The sequence below is a fragment of the Coturnix japonica genome, chromosome 7, assembly GCF_001577835.2.
Source record: "Coturnix japonica isolate 7356 chromosome 7, Coturnix japonica 2.1, whole genome shotgun sequence".
In the NCBI taxonomy this organism is placed as follows: Eukaryota; Metazoa; Chordata; class Aves; order Galliformes; family Phasianidae; genus Coturnix; species Coturnix japonica.
The window spans coordinates 19,706,423-19,727,162 of NC_029522.1; the positions used below are offsets into that span (position 1 = coordinate 19,706,423).

General features: G+C 36.9%; 1 protein-coding gene across 2 annotated transcripts in view; it reads left to right on the forward strand.

Annotated features, from left to right (window-relative positions):
• The window catches only part of MYLK (myosin light chain kinase), a 171,234-nt gene that overhangs the window by 42,662 nt on the left and 107,832 nt on the right, over positions 1-20,740 (forward strand). For both annotated transcript variants that reach the window (XM_015868725.2, XM_032445928.1), the window contains exon 2: positions 9,127-9,284. In XM_015868725.2, the coding sequence (XP_015724211.1) occupies positions 9,127-9,284 (158 nt within the window). The remainder of the gene's footprint in view (positions 1-9,126; positions 9,285-20,740) is intronic.

Sequence of the window (20,740 nt, forward strand, 5' to 3'; positions counted from 1 at the left end):
CTGAGATTTGCAAACTGTCATTTATGTAAGATTAAACCAAATTCCTTCTGTCTGCCTTCTTGCAATGTTAATGATTTATATGATCATACTGTTGTGGTTTTCATAAACTGATTTTTTTCAAGTTGTCTTGCTAGCCTAGACCCAGCGTGTGAAAATCCTCTATTATATTCCAATTTTAATATCAATTGTCAGCTGAATCATAGAGTCATGAGTTTGGAAGGGATTTAGAAGACCATTTAGTCTGTCCAATGTCCAAGGCCAAATCAACTGTACATGCTGGTCTCAGCATATATTTGTATGGCTTCCAGAAGCTAAGACTTCACAGACCCTCTGAGTAATCTTTGTCATGTCTTTTTCATTCTTACTTCAACCTTTTGCCTAATGTCTAAATTAAATCTTTCCTGGCGCAATTAACAGTTTATGACTCCTCGTCATATTTCCTATTTTCCACTGAGAATTTATTTTTCTTCATTTTCTTTGTTGCAAGCTGTTAAGTGTTTTGATACAGTTACTACTTTAACTTTTCTACTTAGCAGGGGTCTTTTGAGGGATTTCTCTATGCAGGAATTGATACAAATACTACCATTTTTGTTTGCTCTTTTTAAAACTCCTTATCTGGTTCAGGCTTTGAGTTCAGTGAACAGTATTGGATGTGAAACCTTATTGGCTCCTAGAAGAGTGGCTTCAGTGTTATGAGTTGGTTTCATTTGGTTAAATTATTTCTAAAACATACTTGACAGAAGTAAATTAGAAAAGAAAGAATGTGTTTAGGGGTTTGCATTTCATCATCTAAGGACTGCTTTCAGTTTTTCACAATCTCTGGTACAGCTTTCTTTGGAAGATGCTCCTTAAGCTTCCACTTTTTTTCTTTCTGTTGATAGAGATAGGGAAAAGATCACAGGAATCTGTCCTGTGCCTGATACTTAACATGGGGGTGAAGATGATGTGGGCCTACCAGAAGTTCGTTCCTTCTAGCACTTTACTTTATCCTTAAGTTGTGTGATCTATTATCCCTGCAGAAGTATTTCTCCAGCAGTCTGAAGTATACTTATCAATCCTGTAACTGGCTGACTTTCTGGAGTATTTTGCAGCATTAAGTTCTGTGTGAAATTAATGTCATTTTGTGAAATAAAACCAACTATATTTTTGTTACTTAAAAAAACAAAATTGCCATTATAGAACCCATCTCATTTCTTCGTTACAATTTTTCAGCAAGGTAATTCTTATTTGCTTTGCAGTGCCAAATATATTGTCAAGGACTGTTGTGTAAAAAATGATTGTTGGATAATGCTGGCTTGCATATGCAAAGAAAACTGCAGTTTCCAGAAAAAAATAAACTTGTGGGAGATTCTATGGGCCAGGTTTAATGCTTACAATTAATGGGACTTCATAGAAGGCAGAACAGAGTCTGGCTTCATGCAGGGTAAGTATCTCAGCATGAAGATCCAGTGGCTCTTTCAAGCAAAGAGCCTAATTCCTTTAGTATTAAGTATTTGCAGCAAAATTTGAAACTTAGTGATGTTTATTCACAGCCCAGTCTATATTTGGCTGAAATCAATAGGTTTCTTTCCAGTGCTACCCTGGGGTTTGCTCACCTCAGCCAGTAGAGTGCATGTGTTCATTTTCCCAAATGGTGCAGAATTTGGCAGACTTGGGTCTCTTTTTTCTTTTTTTCTTTTTCTTTCTTTCTTTTTCGTTTCTTCTGTTCTTATCTTTCTTTCTTTCCTTTCTTTTTCTTTCTCTTTCTGTCTTTGTGTTTCTTTCTTCCTTTCCCTCTTCTTTCTCTTCTTTCTTTCTTTTTCTTTCCCTGTCTTCTTTCATTTATTTCTGAGTATAACTTGCAACTAAATCTTCACAAAGCAAAATGGATATGCTATAAACAAATTAACTATTTATTTTTTTTTTTGTTTTTTTTTTAATTTTTTTCCTATTCTATGAACCGCAAAATCTTCCATGACTCTCACCTTGCATGCAACTTTATGGTCCCTGCTAGCTTGGAAATGGGCAACGCACTCTGACCACACGCATGTTAGTGAGCACCTGCCATCCAAAGGCAAATAAAATGTTTACTGTTGTGTTTTATCCTGCTCCTCAAAATGATTGGCGGCAATGTATTAAGAAGTTTGTGTTAAAAAATATAAAAAAAAAATCTTTCCCTGTTATATAAAGTACGGCTGATTTTTTAGTCATAACATTCTAGATCCACTCGTTAACATTCCCGTTGCCAAAACATAATGAACCTTCTTGCTGAAATTCTCTTCTTTTAACCAGCTATTTAAAATAATTAGGAGAAAAAGTTACTTAGCTTCATTCTTTAGGTTACGCTATGTTTAATAATTTGCTGAATATGGTACCTTTTCAAATCCAAAGTTTGCTTTCTGAATTCTCATACCCGTGCCCCCTGGCCGCGTTTTATAATAAACTATGGCAATCAACAACCTCCTCTGACCTTCTGTACTGTCTTTTTTTCTTTTCTGTGTTCTCAACTACTTTGCTATTTTCAGTCCATGTTAAGCTGTTATATCTGGAAAAAACTTACTCTTTCACTTCCTAGAACCTTGTTGAAACCATGCACTCAATAAAATGTAATTACCTTGCAAAATAAATAGGAAATGTTTTTCATTCTTAATAAAGGAATGTTTTGTGCATTTGGTTCTTCAAGTGTGGACATCTTGATATTCTTTTTTTAACACTGTAATTTTTAATTCCTTGTAGGTACTTTTGTAAACATACTAAGTTGTGTTTTTAGGCAAGCAGGGGAAAGAGGTTTTGCTCTCTTTTGGAATATCACTATAACTTAAACATTTAACTGTCGTCTGGCTTTCATTCACTGTTATATAAAAATATTCTCCATAAACCACCACCGGCACTATTTCGCTGTGTTCCCCCTTACATCCCAGGTCTTTAAGTGCCAAGTCGCCCCTTCGTCCGTTTGTTTGCCCTACACTGGTTCGCTGGACCCTCTTGCTTGTTGAACGTACAGGCTTTCAGTAGGGCCTTGTTATTTCATTTGCTGTGCAATGGTCCTGATTTAGTTTTTTGGTATTTGTGGGTAGATGGTAAGAAGGAGTTACCTCTTGCGTTTATGATGCCAGCGCTTTAATCCATGCTCTATACAACGCTAAAACTACAGTTGTTTAAGAGTTTTCGGAAAGTGATGACATTCTGCAAGTTTATATAATGAACTTGGGAGTGAAATTTTTGACTTTCTCCCCAAAATACAGTTTGTAATTGGTAGGGTTCCCAAGTAATTGTGGAGTAGAGATTAAACATCTGAAGAACAGTGTGAAGTCTGAAGACAAAATGTTCCTAAACAGACTTTCAATGGAATCACAAGCTCTATGCTGCGAATTTTCAGTAAAATGCGGTTTTTCCTTAATAATATGTCCTCCTAGTAGTGGTGGCTCATTCCACAAGAATAGAGAATATTCAGTTTTGCCCTCTTATCTTTGGTCTGACTACCTTGAACGTTTTTCATTTAGAGTGGTATCGCTACATGGGGGATCATTGAATCTGCGCCAGCTGACCAGTGATCTCTTGTGACAAGTGGAAGAAAACGACCAGCTGTCAATGATGGAGATTTAAATTTGCCGGTTTTGCTCACTTTGCCTCAAGACAAGCAGTTTTTTTGGGTTGGTCAAATACTGAGTATAAAAAAATGATCCGTTAAAAGGAAATCCATAGAAACTTTTATTGATTTATTTGACCTGCTGCTTAATTACACCTGAAAAAAAAAACCTCATTTAGGTTACTTTTTTTTTTGTTTTTTCTTTCTTTGATTGTTTCCAAACACAACTGATAGCAGTTTGAGAGTCAGATTGAAAATTTACCACTCTCAACATGTTTCTATAAGAAGCTTTTATGGAATCAGCAAAAACAAGCCCAGCTTGCATCCCGTTTGCCATCTGTGTTTACTTCTGGCTTCAATTTTCCTGATATAAATTTCTAGTGTATGGATGCTGTACAGAACTGTACGATGCATGTCATATTTAGTTACTCGTATTTCTTCTGAGATAACAGCTGCAAAGAAACTGCGTCTGATTCTTACTGCTTCCTTCTAATCTGATGTTTCAAATTAAACATGTAAGGATTTTGAATCTTAAAATGCATTGCATTCTTCTAAATTGCATGTCCAACTGCTTTGTAATGGACATCTTTTTTTTCCTTAAAATTTTAAATGCTCAGTGGTTATGGAATAATTGAATAATGTAGCATGTCTGTTTATGATCAAGATAATCATATGTTATTAAAGGAATTTATCTATTTCCCTCTTCACATGGTTTTCAGGTTCTTTGTACCTGAAATACACTCTCTGGCTACTTTAATACAGGTATATAATCAGTTATAAGGTGTGATTGTTGCTAAGAGAATCCGGCTCTTGTCTGGCGCTGTTGCCAGCACTATACATGACTACTGACATTAGGTGAAGCAGGTTGTCTGTATCTCAATGGGCGGATGTTCAGTACCTAAATGGCACTGTTAAGTTGAGCGGAAAATTGGAAGAACGGTTACAACTGGCACTATCTGCAGGAAATCCACATCTTTGCTAGCAATTTCTCTGTTAAGCAGCGCAGGCTCCAGGTCAGGGAGAATATTATTTTTCTTCTTTGATAAAAACATGCAAGTGTTGTTTTTTTTTTCTTCTTGTATGGCATATATAAGTAAAGGCGATTGACAACCACATTTTTCATGCTCTAATAAACCTATATATAATAAGTATATATCAATAAATACCATATTGAATTACTTACAAGACTTACACAGAGAACTGGAATTCTTCATACATGGTAATCATACCATGCAAACCATTTCAGTGTACAGCCCATGCCACAACAGGCATGCAAATTAAAAGCTCTAAATTTATTGAGTAGACAGATCTAATTTTAACTCAGGTCTTGCAGTTCAGTGCTCTGTGTGACCCTCAAACAACCATTACTGTTTCTGAAATGCCCATGTAGGGACTGCAGTAGTATTTTGTTAAGATGAGTACCTTTAACAGTTTGAAAACCGCTCTGTCCTTTTCCTACATGTGAGCAACATTCTTAATGTAAAAGCTTGTTGCTGACATCCTGAGTGTGCAGTTCAAGATACTGTAATGATATGATCTGAAGAACTTGCTTACTACTGGGAAAGTCTTCGGCATAAATGGTCCAAATGAAATTGTGTATTCAGCATGGAAATATTTTGCTGTCACTTCAGAGAGTCAATGTTTTGAACAAATTACAAGTCGCCCTGTAATTCCCAGGAACTGTGCAGGATAGTTATGTAAATGCTCTCTGTGGGAACATAGCCTGAGATTTTACATGCATGGTTTTGCCTCAACTTAAGCTTGCAAAATTTTTGTATCACAGAGAAGCATGCAAAGATATGGCATCTCATCTCATTCCTACTGATGTGCCTGATATCTGCCATTAAATTTTACTAGAAAAATGCTGATTGGACATTCGGGGATATCAGGGTTGAAAACACCTTGGCTGTTTTTGATGAAAGGGGCTTTTCTAGAGGTGTTAGCTAGGTAGAGAATCAGTAAGAAAAAGGTGGTTCTTGATAGAAAAGGCAGTGGAAGAAGGAATACTAGTCAAGTCTGAACTGATACAAGGACAGGCTGCCTGCAGTGTGGCTACAATTAGCAGCATTACTAGTTCCTGCTTCCTCCTCCCATTCATCAACCTCTTGCTAAATCCAAACAAATGACTTTTCACTTGAGTTGCTGATTCCTTGTGCTTTATCATTCTCCCTGCATGCTGTTTCTGGGTACTGGTAGCTGACAAGGGGCAGATGCTTTTTGTGTGGTCTGGTAAAGTAAGAGTGAAAAGACAGTCACAAGTGATATGGCTGCAAAAACCCATTTCTGTAGTCTTGTGGAGAGTGTGTTCAGATTTGTATAAATGTATGGTAACCTCATCTTAGTCCTCGTGGTAAAAAAAAAAATGAAAAAGAAGCTGTAAGCAGAGGAAATGAGTGTGTTGAAAAGAGGAAGCTGTCAAGTTGATTCTGAAATATTGAACATTTTGGAGCATAGTGGATGGCATTTAGTCCCTAGAAAAACTGTTGACTTCACTGATCTATGTATGGGAATCAAATGTACCTGGTGTTTTAAAATGCATATTGTTTTTTTGGAAACACCACTGCACTGGGGAGGGAGGAGGGGAAAAAAAAAAACAAAAAAAAAAAGCCAAAAAAAAGCTATTGATGTTTCTGAAATTTGATAGCATTTTTCTGCCTTTTAAAAATCTATGCTGCTTATATGGTCCTGTGACTGCAGCTTAACTCCCACCCTCTATTATAGTTATCCTATAGCACTTCTCTGTGGTAAGGAAGTACAGTGATCTCCACTTCACCCATAGGGAACCATAGGGAAAGAGAAGCTTAGTGACTTGCCTGAGGTCACGCAAGCAGCCCCATCAGAGAGCAGGGAATGCAGCCAGGATCTCCAATAGCAGACAAATGCTCCAGCCTCTGGGCTGGCCTTTTGCTCCCGTATTTGAAGAGCTCAAAAGATTCTGTTCAGATTTCAGAGATGGGTCAGAGGTTATTGAGGGCAGACTGGCTAAAATAACAGAATATCTGCTTAGGTGGAGAGCTGCAATATCAGGAAGCCAAATGAAGGCTTTTCAGCTGACAGCTCTGCTTTCCTCTCACCTGTGTGCACTCGCTCTCTTACACACATGTACTCTCTGCAGCTCATTTGTTTTCTGCCTCAGAGGAAGGATATGTTAAAAGGAAATTAGTATAACTAAATAGTTATGTAGGAAGCTGATGGTAGGCGTTTACTTATATAAAAGAAGTGGATGAGAAAAAAGATGAGGTGAAATTCTCAGAGTTTGGTTTTGGGTAATTAATTTTGTAAGCTGAGTGACAAATGTGCGCTAAGCATACAGAGTGACAAATTTGTTCCCAGTAGAAAATGCTTAAAACACGTTAGTCTGCTTTGGTATTACAAAGATTAGAGGGCACACTGTGAGAATTTGTACGGATTTATGTGCTTTTGAGAAAGGATTAAGAATAAAAAAAATCCAGATTAGAAATGCTGTCTAACCACATCACTACCCATCCAGCCAACATTTGCATGAAAGTTTTCTTTTATGTTTAATACCATAATGTTTTGATTGCAACTTCAGTTACACTTGGTTTTGTTTTAAGACCATAGTCTAGGTGTGCACAGCATGTGAAATGAAATGTTATGAGTCTATGAAACATCTTTGAAATCTTACTCAGCAGCAAACTGAGAAAAACACTTTGGATGGATAGAATCATTCTAGAAAATTCCTTACATTAAAAAAAGAAAAAGTCAGATGTGTTCCATAGCTTTTAAGTTCCTGCATTTTATCTTGTCTATTGAATTTAAGTTGGAATAAGATTTGTTCTTCAGAACACTGTTTTCTTAAAGTATTTGGACGTGCTAGTTCCATATTAACACCAGGCTGCACATACATTTATTTCTTTGGGAAAATAATTGTAAAACATCTTCTAAACTGGGAAGGGGGGCGGGGAAATTCCTTATTATCTACTAGAAGCATCTTCAGCATACAAATCTAATTAGAGTCAGACTGCTAAATGTGGATGATTAGAGGATTATGTTGCTACAAAACTGTTTGTGCTCATTTGAGTTAATATTCTTTGGTAAATTTGATTTATTTAGATACTTTATTTAGAAAAAACATAAATCCATACAAGATGTCCATAAGGAAAAGACTAGCTGTTACTCTATTTTATGTTACAGTGTCATTATAACATTAGGCTTTGAGATGTAGACAGTTTTTTCTGTGCTGGTTACCAACTTGCAATAGAAATGTAACCTGACCTGTACTAATGACTTTGTTAGTTGTTTAGGATCTTATTCCTTTCCTACTTTCCCCGCAACCCACCTGACTTCCTTCAATCCATCCATCAGTCTGTCCTCTGGAGCACTCTGGTTCCCTCACTCTAGAACAAATCACCATCTGGTGCTTTGACAAGGTATTTCTTGACATTGACATACTCTATATTTACTGAGCATGTCAGGTACGTTGTATGGAATCACTGTGTTGTCAGACTGGATTTTCAGACACACGTGGCAATGTGTCCTATCAGAAATGAAGTTTATGGTCCTAAGTTGTACAGTCAATTTCAGAAAATGTTTTTCTTGGTCACTTTAATCAGAGAAAAGTTGGAGTTTTGAGAAAGAGTTTCAAGGGATAACTCCTGGGATTGGCACTGTTGTTAGCTGCAGAAGTTGCAAATGCAGAGATCTAAGAACTTGCTTTGCAAGGCCATTTAGTTTGGTTTTGTGTGGTATAGTGCAGCACTCAGAGGAACTACTACATTTTTTTTTTCTTTTTTTTTTTTCTTTTTTTTTTTTTTTCTGGATAGCCAGGGTTTTTACACTTCAAAACTACATTAGGGTTTCGACTGTTGTTTTTTTGTTTTCTACTGGGGAGTATAAGGTATGTAGCGTAACAGTCATATCTGAAGTAGGTACCTGTAAAGAGATTTCTTAAATGACATTTATGTAGCGTAAAATTTGGTGCTATTTTACTAATGTACATGCTGTAGAAGTATTTGCAGTAGAGACTTGGAATTTCATCAGAAGTATCTATTATGTACTAGCAGTACTTTGGAGGGATATACCAGATATTTCTTAAGATCCTGAAAGCATGGTATGAAAAATCAGATTTTCCACATTCCCACTCGCAACTTAACTCCAGTGCAAACAGAGGTCTTTTCAATTTCATAAGACTTACTTAACACTGGCTCTTCTTTTGAGACTTACTGATATTGGTGTACTACAGGCCAGGAAAATCAAAGTCACATTGCTAAAATATTCTCCTGAAATAAGTTATTGCAGTTTAGTGCAGTTGTAAAGGATGACTTCTCGCTTAAGGAGCTGGCCTGGGACTTGAGAGTTCAAACTGAGTTCAGTTCAAGGCTGTGATCATGTAACAACTCTAATGCACACAGTCTTCCTGGGTCTCAGTTCCCCACCCAGAAAATAGCACTTGTTCCTTTAGGCTGAAGACTCTTAACAGTATATATGTGTGTTTTATATATGTTATACACATATATAACAGTCTTACTCTGTCCTGATTCTTAGCTGCTACTGTAAACAATTCATCTTCCTAAATTCTTTGTGTTTCTCTTTTACAGTCCACATCATGGGGGATGTGAAACTGGTGACATCTACTCGAGTATCGAAAACCTCCCTGACACTCAGCCCCTCAGTTCCTGCTGAAGCACCAGCATTTACTCTTCCTCCTCGGAACATCCGAGTGCAACTGGGAGCCACAGCACGATTTGAGGGGAAGGTAAGAAACAGAGATGATGAAACGCTTCTCCATTTTGGTTTTGTCTTTTCCTGAGGCTGCCCAGTAGTCTGCACATTTAGTGAAATTGCCTCTCCAGTATGAGATCTTTATTCAAGAAAATTACACCAGTGTTTCCATTCCTGTGGAGGTAGGAGCATTACAGGTCTGTTTCTGAGTGATCTTTTTGTATCTGCATCACCTACTAATCTGAAAGCAAAAAGAGTGTCTTCAGAGGATAGGCTGACTTCTTCAAGGAAACTTGTTAACTAAAAGGGATTGAAGAAATTGGAGTGCATGGATCCCAGGTTCTCTCCTTTCCCTCACAACAAGGGCATTAAATTGTCCTTTCTTGCATCCATGTTCCTTTCATTCTTCAGTCCTGCTATGAGCTATTACTTGTTCTGTTTATCTTCTTTTCTTCTCCCTTAACCCAAATTTTTCTCCTGGAGCCACTAGTTTTCCATCTCAGCCTGCTCAGCTTCCTCCTGTCCATGCTCTGATTGCATGCTGACAGCTATATCATCAAACCAAATGTGGTTCTATTCTTTGAAGTGGTGGGATTTCTCTGACAGAGGCAGGAAACTGCAACTTCACTACAACAAAAGCAGGGACTAAAAGGAATTTGGGAAATTTATAACTTCTGAAACTAACATAAACAGAGGGCCAGTAGAGGGCACCTGATATTTATCTTATTTATTTATGCAAGAGCTGGGTAGGAACTGGGATTTTTCAACAAGGACTGGAGTATATTAGGTTTTAAGTGCAAAATGATTTCTTCTTTTTTCAGAATTACCTTAGTTTTCATCTTTTTGAGATGAGACCCAGAAAATATCTGTGTGCATGACATATTCCAGCCCCAATAAGCATTTCCTTTCTTACTGTTTTTTCATTATTTCGCCTTGTTTAGTTGCAAACAGTAGAGAAATGACAATGTGCTGCTACTTATTTATGTGAGACTGATGCACAGTGCTATGCTGGTTCTTCCAAACAGCACTGCATGTGACAAAACCAGTACATGAAACAAAAGTTAAAGCATGTGATGTTGCAAAATTTTAGTTTTTTACATTTCTTATTTTTCCTATTTAAAAGCTCAAGTAAAATATTTCTAGTTTTGGAGCTATCTGCAGATATATTCTTAGTTAAATTAAAGCAACTCAGGTTACCCACAAGTTAGTGTGCCATCACTGCTTTGATTTTTTTTTTTCCAGGGTAAACTGTAGCTTGTTTTTTATTTTTTATTTTTCTGTATGTTGGACAAAATACACAAATTCAGTACTAACTAAACATAAAGATTTAAGTTCTTTGAAGAAATAAGCTTGTATTGAGGTTCTGGATTGAACCTCCTTAATGATAGAAATGTAATTTAGATTTCATTTTCGTATATGAGTATGGCTGAATCCTTTAATCTTGTCCTCAGAGCACAGAGGATAACACACTGGTTGCACACATGTTGTATTGTTCAAGTAAACCTTTATTGCTCAAAATGCTTTGTAAGTGCTAGACATTAAGATCACAGCTTTGTTGAAATACATGTGGGATCTTCAACTAGTTTGTGGTAAATAGGCTACCTCCAAAGATTGGCAAACCAAGACGTATAATTATAGCTGCTGTCTTTGGCACTTCAGCCTCTTGCCTTGCAGAGTATTTGCATAGTGCAGTTTCATTTTGCCTGTATGAGCTGAGAAGTAACAGCATGTGACACAGCTGTAGACATAAAACAGCCAATCTCTAACACTGCGCATTCATTCCAAATTCTATGGAATCAACTCTTGTTGGAAGCTGAGATACAAACTTGCAATTTGAGGGGGAGGGAGAACAATGTACACTATAATAGCTGGAAATAGAGAGTAATGGAACGCTGCATGTTCTCCTTATTAATGCTCCGGAAAAATGAGATTTCTAATGATCATACTGCCTACTGAAATTCAGTTTATGTGCTCTGTTGTTTATAGTGTAATATGTTTGTAGGGTTTGTGTTTGGTTCTGTTGCAGCTGTTGGATTCAAATGAATATCTTCCTTGTGCTCCTTGTCTAGTAACATGGGCAGGGTTGGGTGAAAACCTGACAATGTAGTTTGGAAGGACACTGTCACTTACTAGCTGTAGTCCTACTAGATAGCAGCCTCAGTGGTTTTATAATCTGGGACTGTGTTTAGCTGTTGTGTACAATGTAGCTTCTTTTATCATAGCAATATTCCAAAGATTCAGAAGGACAGTATTTGTTACGATTTAGTAACAGAGGGAGCTACTGAACATGCTTGAGTTTTTCTATCCTGGAAAATAGGCTACAGATGTTATGATGGATTGTTACTGATACTCTGCTTTATCACACAGAATAAATATTGAACTAAGGCTAAAGAAAAGTAAAACGTTTTAAATATGACTAGACAGGAGATTTTCTTCAAAGAGTTCCTCTGTGGTGGAATCTATCTTATCAGAAAACAAAATATTATTTGAATCCAAGACAGGATATAAATCTGATATTGTGATGATCCTGTGCTCTCATTAAGTGGGCAAGAGAGAGACAGCCCTAAAATGAAGATTCTTGCTTTTCTTTCTGACAGCACGCAAGACAAATGGTGTGAAATTACAATTAAAGACCACAGAGAGAAAAGAAATAGAGAAATAGTGTAAGTGTAACTATATTCGACTGCAGATTTCAATTTCTCAATATGACCACAGGGCAGAAAGTTAGCTCATCATCTTTCAAGCATCTGTGAACATTATTTTGTCCTGGAACTCAAACTGAGGTGTGGAACCACTTATGCCAAGTCAAGGTTATCTACCCCAGACACTCCTCTAGCCTCTTCTACATAGACATCTAAGTTGTTTGTCAGCCCATTGCTGAGATGCCTCATAGGGAAACTTTCCTAGATTATTCTTAAACTGTGTTATAGTTCCCAATTTGTTAGGATAAACTGAGCATGCTCTAGTATTAGTGGGCTCTGTTTAAAGCTGTTTGTTTACCTGTTGTATTAATCACTGGAATATTTATCAGTGCTTTGCAATATTAAGTTGTGATTGTGTATCTTTCTAATTCAGATGTACATCACTGGATTTCATTATCCTCACTGGCATACTGACAAAGGAGATTCTTTTCTTTGTAGCAAACACCATGAGGGTTTCAAGTGTACCACAGATGAAAGGGATATCCTTTTCAGATGAAGCACTTAAATAAGAGTTTGTAAATCATCAAGCAAGGTGGTATGTTGGTGTACATTACCATGGTGATCTAGAAGTATAAGACCTGTTGCTATGTATCTACTTTTAAAATGATTTTATTTTAGAATTTCTTGACCTCTCTCAGCTGTGCTGTTCTATAGCAAAGGCTATATGGATGTCAATGGATTGAACAGCTGAGAGACAAGACCAAGAATCTTTGCTGTTCTCTGATGATGAAACCATATCCTCCTTATCATTCCCTCTCTATCTGAAGCTTTGAGCTCTAAAACTGGTAATATTTTTCTATTAAATAGAAAAATAAATAAAGGAGGTTGTTGAAAACAAGCTGACTTTTTTGTTGATAGCCATGATCTGCTAACCACACATAATTTTGCTGAACTTTAGTAGCATCAGAAAGACTACATCAAAATATAACATGAGCATTTTCTGCTCTTTGCTGTAATATCACTGAGTGTCAAGCAGTGAACAATGGCAAGTCAACCAATGCTTTTCAAAAAAACTTGTCCCTGCCCAGAGTGATATTAACGTCTGTATTTGATTGCTACTAGCAGTTAACTCAACCTGCTTTGTCTGTATATGTGTGTAATTTTTGAGGGTAATATTGATGTTCATTAATTTTATAAGGCTAAAGAATACTTGTGCTAAAGTGCTGCCTGGGAGGAACAGCCAAATGTGCTGCAGATCACGGACTGACTACCCAGGGGTCAGGAAAGAATTCGGCTCCTTGGATGAAGTATTGCACAGTTGGAAAAAGTGCAGTATGTGTTGTTTTTCTGCTTCGTGTGAACCATCATATATGGTTCATTGCCAGAACCAAGATATCAAGCTACTAAATCTAGTCTGGTACTCTAATCTGAAGGTGCTGGATTTCATGTAAACCATTTAATGATGGATATAGTTTAGAGTTTATGTAGTTGTTGGGGCATTTGGATCAGAGTTTGATACCCACTGACTAATCAATATCTTGCTCTTCCCATTCTATTCACCTTCAAATAAGGGAGCTGGATGGTAAATTTTAAGGCAAGCCAGGTTCATTTCAAATCCTTCCCTTAAGTAATGTGCTTTCTGATTTTCTTTCTATCATCCTTCTGTTGTAACACTGGATCTGTGCTCAGATCTCAGAGAAGTCTGATGATATGTGTGAACTTGCCAACTTCTGAGTGGCTTTTGTTGCTGCTGGTTATACATGTGAAACATGGTGCCTGAATAAATTTGTGGAGATCAGGCAGAGAGAAGCAAGAAGCAGTAGGGAAAGTGACAATGATTCTGCCACCTGTGCTGGGATTAATCACATTTTTTAATAAAATTCTGCTTTTCCTACTCAGAAAAATAAAACAGACGTTAATAGACAGCAAGCACGATGTATTCCAAACCTCTGCAGAAGGCCACATGTGGTGAAGGTTTATAATCAAAGCATGTCATTACTCATTGCTGGTACTTTGAGTCCATATTCACTCCAGCTCTAGACTCCAAAGCTTAAAAAAATCTGCTTTTGACATGTTATTTGGCTCTGCTCACTCATGGATGCAGTATGAAGTCTGGAAACCTACAGGGCAAAACCAGACAGCACACATTTTTACATGTAACATCTGGACTTTCTAGCATCTAAGTGCATGCTGAACCAAATAAGATCTGTGAACTGTGTACAGTTCATGAAAAGATGACCAGTCCAGTATAAGAGCTCTGACCTGACTGTCCACATTGACATGGTTGAATTTATTTTAGAAAACTTGATAGGCAAATTATTGACTGCCAGCTGTGTGGCTTAAAAGGTTGCCATTCTTTCCATGTGCCTCATAATTCACAAGTAACCCTACTGTTATGGTGAATGTAGTATTTGCTTTGTTTTTGCAAGGCTTTAGAATATTGGTGTGATGCATTCCACTAAAAAATAAAAATAACAAATCCCTCCTCCTCCACTGGCATCTTCTGTCTGAAATCTAACTCGTTTATATCACATCCCCATACCCACCAAACAACGAATTAAGAACTTCCATTTCTGGGAACACTCTGGAACAAGTTAAATATACTTTAGCTTCATTCTTCAGCTTATAGTGTATTTTCATCAAAAAATAACTCAACAGTTTGTCTCTGCAGGAAGAAAATTCAGTATTTCAAAAACAAAATGATATTAAATGCCAGTTAAATCCTCTGGAGGAAAAATTATGATAAAATCTTGAAAATACAAATTAAAGAACTGAAAGGAAGTGGTACTTAAGCAGCCTAATTCAAGTGAAACTTACTATATGATTGCTGACAGCAAGATTCATAGGCCAGTTTAGAGCTGGGCCCTTCTCTGATGCCATTCCTAGCTAAAACAGCAAAGAAAATAACTGCTCCTCTCTGTGATGTGTGTGTGGAGTACTGAGACACAGTCCAGTCTACTTGTTTGTAGATTACACAGAAATACGCACCTGGATTCAAAACTGAACTGTGTGTTTCAGAAGTTCAGTGCCCATCCAGTCCCTTACATGTGATCTTGTCCTTCTTTGAGATAGCTTTCTTTTCCAAAACTAGAAGCTATTTAAGTTTAAATACTACCAATATCAAGGTGCCTGCTGTTGGATTAAGAGCACCACATAATGAAAACAGAATAGCAGAATTATGTCCTCATTGCCTTGACACAAAAACTAGGTTGTTTTCATGTTACGGTATGCTAGTGGACAGAATTGTAGACAAGGATTTGTCTGCTCTGGGGACTACTACACACAGTTTTAATGGAAAGTATTATGATGGATTTGTTCAAATCTCAACAGGAATGCCAGTGACTGCAGTTAAGTGGGGCTCTATTGAAAGCATATGCAGAGTAAGCATTTTTTTCACAATTTAAACTAATATAGCTATTTTTTGAGTGCACTTGTATGTGTTTCTTACCAAGATCACAGAAATTTTAGTTTTGAGAGAAAACATTAAAAAGGAGAGGCAAGTCCACAACATTTCTCTTGAACTCAGCAGGTCTATAATCATTTATGCTGAACTGTTGAGCTAGAAATTCATAGCCACATCAGTTTAGATTTGGTATTTCTTTTAGTGTTTTGAAGGTTTTCTTTCTTACACACTTGTTCCTCGACCCTTGATTTTTAGTATATACACTTTAGTTTGTATGTTTTACTGCGTAACTTTTCTCTGCTGAACTGTGATTTAGAAATACATATGCTACACTTGGAAAGGTTGAGTTTTGTAGATGGTTATAGGATGTTTGCTGCTAGTTACTAAGGAGCACTCTGTCATGGGTTTCTGTATGGATGTCTTAATTATTTAATGCATAGCAGTAAGTGGCACATGACAGAATAAACAGTACAATGATAGATGCTAGATGTCTAAGCTGTCTAAACTGTTCAGATTTTAATAATCCAATATTGCATTTTATATCGATTTGTCATCATGTCAGTTCTACTTTTTAATGAAAAGTAAAACAAATGACACTTCATGCCCAATCTAGTTGTCAGCTCTGCAATTAGTATTAACAATGAAGCCGTATATATAACTGAGGAGAATATTTATAGCCTCTCCAAACTACTGCCTTTGCCAGCAGCATTCATCACTATCAGCAAACAGCTTTTAAATAAACATGCAACTACACAGTCAACTCAGCAATAAAGCCCAGTTTTAGCATTTCCTGCTGCCACTGACATGCTGCTAAATGGCAAGAAATAACTCTTGCATAGCTGGAAATTGATATAGTTGGGACATGTTTATTCAGAGGCAAAGCTTTTTGCCAGCACATCACACTACAGATGTAGATTACTGCCGTTAGTTATGGACTTCAGAGCTCCAAGCATGTTTTTAGTAGCTGTGTGTTTTGAGTACAGCAAGCACTTTTTCATTTTGTTTCTTCTTATTAATTTTCCACTGTAGATCACACATATTTTGTATACTCATGTAAATTTATATAGATTCAACACTTGCAGATTGCATCATGTATTGATATTGCATGCTGGGAAAGATTCAAGCTAGGAAAGCAGGAAGATACACTGGCTGTCTTGGTCAATAGCATAGCTCCCATGAGAGGGTTAGGCTGCCACTACTTCACAATGCACAGAATCGTTCACAGCCTGAACCTCTGATTAATCAGCTGAGGCAAGTGTCGAGTCAGCTGTGGGAGCACAGGTGAGAGTAATTTAGCTGTGCTCCCTGAAGGGATGGAGCTTGACTCCACCTCCTCTAGACCTCATTTAAGGGCTGACCACCACTAAGGCAGCATCTCTTGGAGATTGCTCCTTGGTGGAGATTGCCTCATCATTTCCCAGTGAAGGCATCCATATCGGTGAGTTTTCCTTATAAATAACCTTTTGAATATCTGTTGCCATCTTGTTACCATTTTTGTATCATTCCACCTTACATTTCCCAGCATTTTTTTTTTAATTTATTTATTTATTTATTTATTTTTGGTGTGTGTGTTAAACTATGTTGTTTGAGCCTTTATTCTGGTTCAGATGAAGGTGGTGAAAATAACAAATTCCATTTCTTGTGTATCTTTATTTTTACTTCGGCAACTGGAAATTGAGAGGTGTGCCAGTAGTTCCCTAGACCTGGATAGAAATGTTTCCTCTAATTACATAAGTTGTATGTTTGTAATGTCAACATTGGTTCACAATTTGAACTGAGAGCATGCTTCCAGCCTCTACATTAGTCCAAATAGAGCGTTACAGGTCTAATGAAGCAAGACCTGATTTCAACAATAACTGATCAAAAGTTTTCATCACAAATTTTTGTGCAAGTCAAGCATTTTCTTACTGAGTTCTAGATGGTCAGTGTTGGCATCAGAAATGGAATAAGCACAGAAGCAAGGCAGGAAGTTACTCTTCCATGTGATCAAATCATTTCATGCTTTCTAGGATGATGAATGGGTTTTTGCCAAGGTGCTGCAGAAACCCTTGCAGATTGCCAGACAACAAAATGAAGTTCTAAGGAAGGATCTCTCACACAAAAATTGAGAAAGATTCCCTGAACTCTTTACTCTCCCCTATCTTTTGTCTTATCTGAATTCTATGAGAGTGTTTTGTGATCTACAAATTCATAATTAGAACACTGCACATATAGGTCTATGATATTATGGTGGTTTTAGTAGACTTCTAGATTAGTAGACTTCCAGAAGTAGTTGATATAGCAGTTAAAAGGAGCCAGAAGCATTCAGTACTTTTTAAGTCAATACTTTAAGTCAATAAAACATAAAAGCTACACATTACCTAGTATCCACAGTTTTTTCTGGGATTAGGTGGAAATAAACATGGGGTATGGCATACTAACCACTACATAGATGAAGCCATGGTTTTAAAGGGATAGTTTTTAATAAATAGGAAGAGAGTTATTAAGTCTTTTTTACTTCTGGACCTTGTTACCTTCCTCAAATAATATCTCCTGATCTCTCACCAGGGCAAAAGGGACAATGGCAAATCTTGCAGCCTGTTTGCAGTAGTATATCATCTTTTCACTCAAATGTGATAGGATGAGTTTTCCTTTACTCACAGAGATAATGTTAGCAATATAGAGCAGTCTAGTTGTGCAGAGGTTTTATTTTCATGGCCATGAATTGGAATCAAGTAAAATGCATATGTTTTGAAAGGAGTTAATGTAATTATGCACAGTCTGATATTACCTGAAACCAGAATGCAATGAGTGCCTGGGATGGGTGCCAGGAGAATCAGTTGCCACATTTGATGGTACTTATCAGACATTTAATTCTTTCTATTTTTAATTCTTTTTCATTAGTCATAGCATTAGGATTGGTTTTGCTACTTTTTTTTTTTTTTTTTCTATTTTTGCAAGACAACAGTTTGTTTGAATGCTCACGTTGTCGTTTTTCTCTCCTTGCTTCACACCATTTGGGAGAAGAACCAGAGAATTGCACACTCCAGTTGTGAAGACTGATGTCTTCAGAGTAGTGTTCCAGTAAAGATTATGGCCAAAGGACTAATTTATGAGGACTGTATGCATATAGAATGAGAAAACAAAACGCCAGATGTAGCATACCAGAGTGCAGCACTTGAAAAAAACATACACTAAGTTTACAAAAAGAGTATTATTTTCTTATGGGTTTCTATAGATAGTGCTTTGAAGTGAGCTATGTTTAGTCCTAGTGATATATTCCAGTTTTGCTTTAAACAGGGCTATTGTAGATTCTAGACTGCTCATTAGAAGAGATGAGATAGTTATAATCTCACACACAAAACAAATATCATGCTAAGTTCCCAAACATTCAATATTTTCATATTATATCTTGCCAGGCAGGTTCTCTGTTTTAAAAGCAAGTTTTTGGTGGTTTTTAAAATTTATTTATTTTCTTTTATAATGTATAAACTATCTTCAGATAGAGTTTGTGTGTGTTTAATCTCTCAGAAAGAAGTTGACAGTGTATCATATCCACTTTCCTTTATCAGGAACATCTGCTGCTCATTTCTTAAAGCAAACTGCTGTTAGAACCTGGCAGAAGTACTTTTATAAGACCTGCAAAAAAGATACACTGGCCAGAACTGTATTTATCATCTGCACTAACCACAACAATAACATAAAAAGATACCATAGGCGGGGGCACGTTCATTGCAATCTCCTCTGATTTGTAGTACTTTTATCCTAAAATTTACATTAATAATTCATACAAATATAAACTCATACAACAAGAAATAGCTTGCTTTCTTGTTGCAGAGCAAGGTGGACAAAGCATTTACTACTGTAGCATCCTCTGCTCTCAAGTACTTGATTCAGTTCACAAGTTTTTGATCAAGGTCCAGAAATATTTGGCTTTTGCTGAATGCAGAGGATGCTGGTTAGAGACTAATGACTCTGAGAAACACACTTGTGTGGTGGTTTTTTTGTTGTTGTTTATTTGTGGGTGTTTTTTTTTTTGGTTTTTTTTTTTAATGGAGAGGGAGGGGAAAGGATTTAGGAAGAGCCTTTTGTGGGATAAGCCACATCCAGAAAACAACTGTTGCTGTCTTGATTGAATCCCTTGAGGCTGCAGGAGGGCAGATTGCCTTTAGCTGTATGACTTTCAGACAAGATCATCTATTACATAACTTGCGATAAAGGGAATAATTTTGGTCTTTTCTTGACCTATAGGTTTCAGAAAAAAAAATGGTTTGCATTTGAAGGCAGGTATCAGACAGAGGATAGACTGCAAAGCCTTCTCAAAAAGTTACTTCACTCTGTGGCATTCTTTTATGTTAAGACAAGAAAACGACTATTCCTCTTTCAAACACCATCTACCAGCTTACTGGCCTCTTTCTCTTAGGTGTTCTTTGACCAAGGTTGTTTGTGGAAGTCTTTTTTTTTTTCTTGTCAGAAGAATGAACTGAACAGTAGAAAGTCCCAAAAAGCCAGATAAAGTGAGTTATAACATGGTAAAAGGGAGGGGTCAAAGTTGATATTAATATAAACACAGTATAAAGGAATCTAGCCTAACTTGATTACACTTCAACCATTTGTTGTGAATTCAATTAAAATTTAATATACATGACCTTATAGCCATGGTTTCTTCCAACCCTGTTTCTCACTAGTGTTCAATTAATTCATTTTTCCTCAAGGCAGAGTCAACTTCCTCCATTCCTGATAGATGTTTTTCAAACTGCTGTATGGACTCACAGTGATGACACTTTTTCAGTGGTAAAAGGATGTTTGCATCTTTCAACAATAAATTCAAGACCAATTATTCTTTAGATGAACCAAAACCACCCAAATACAACCAATCTTCCTATTCAGTGATTTAATAGTTTACTTACTATGATTTTAATGGTGGATTTTTGTGGAAGTAAAGGGTGAAGGCAGGCTATAGATGAAGAAGCAGAACTGAACAGTGTGTGCTGACAGATTCTGGATGTTTTAAAATTCTGATTTCATGGGGGATCAATGACCTTCTGAGAAGACTTTTAGTGGTTAGTGGAATTCATACTGCAGCATATGAAGTCATCTTTATGAGGGGAGTTATTTTGAATAGCAGTTTCATGACAGTTGTATCACTGCCAGTTTTTCTTGGTACAGCTTTTGATGTGCCTGTCTATATATGATGTAATTAGGGGAAATTTCTTCCTGGTCTTTTTGTTTGTGTGTTGCTGTAACCTTGAGTAGCAACAAGTGACATTTATCAAGCCCTTCACATCAAGAATGGAATGCTTCAGCCAGTATAATGAATGTTACACTTGAATATGCCACATGTAGTTTGCCAACATTTCCAGGAATCTTAAGGCGCTATAGTCAAAGGGAGTAACAACAACATTATGTAGCCTGTCAATAGTTCACAGCCACTTGTGCTTTGGATTTTTGCTATTTGTGGCTGAT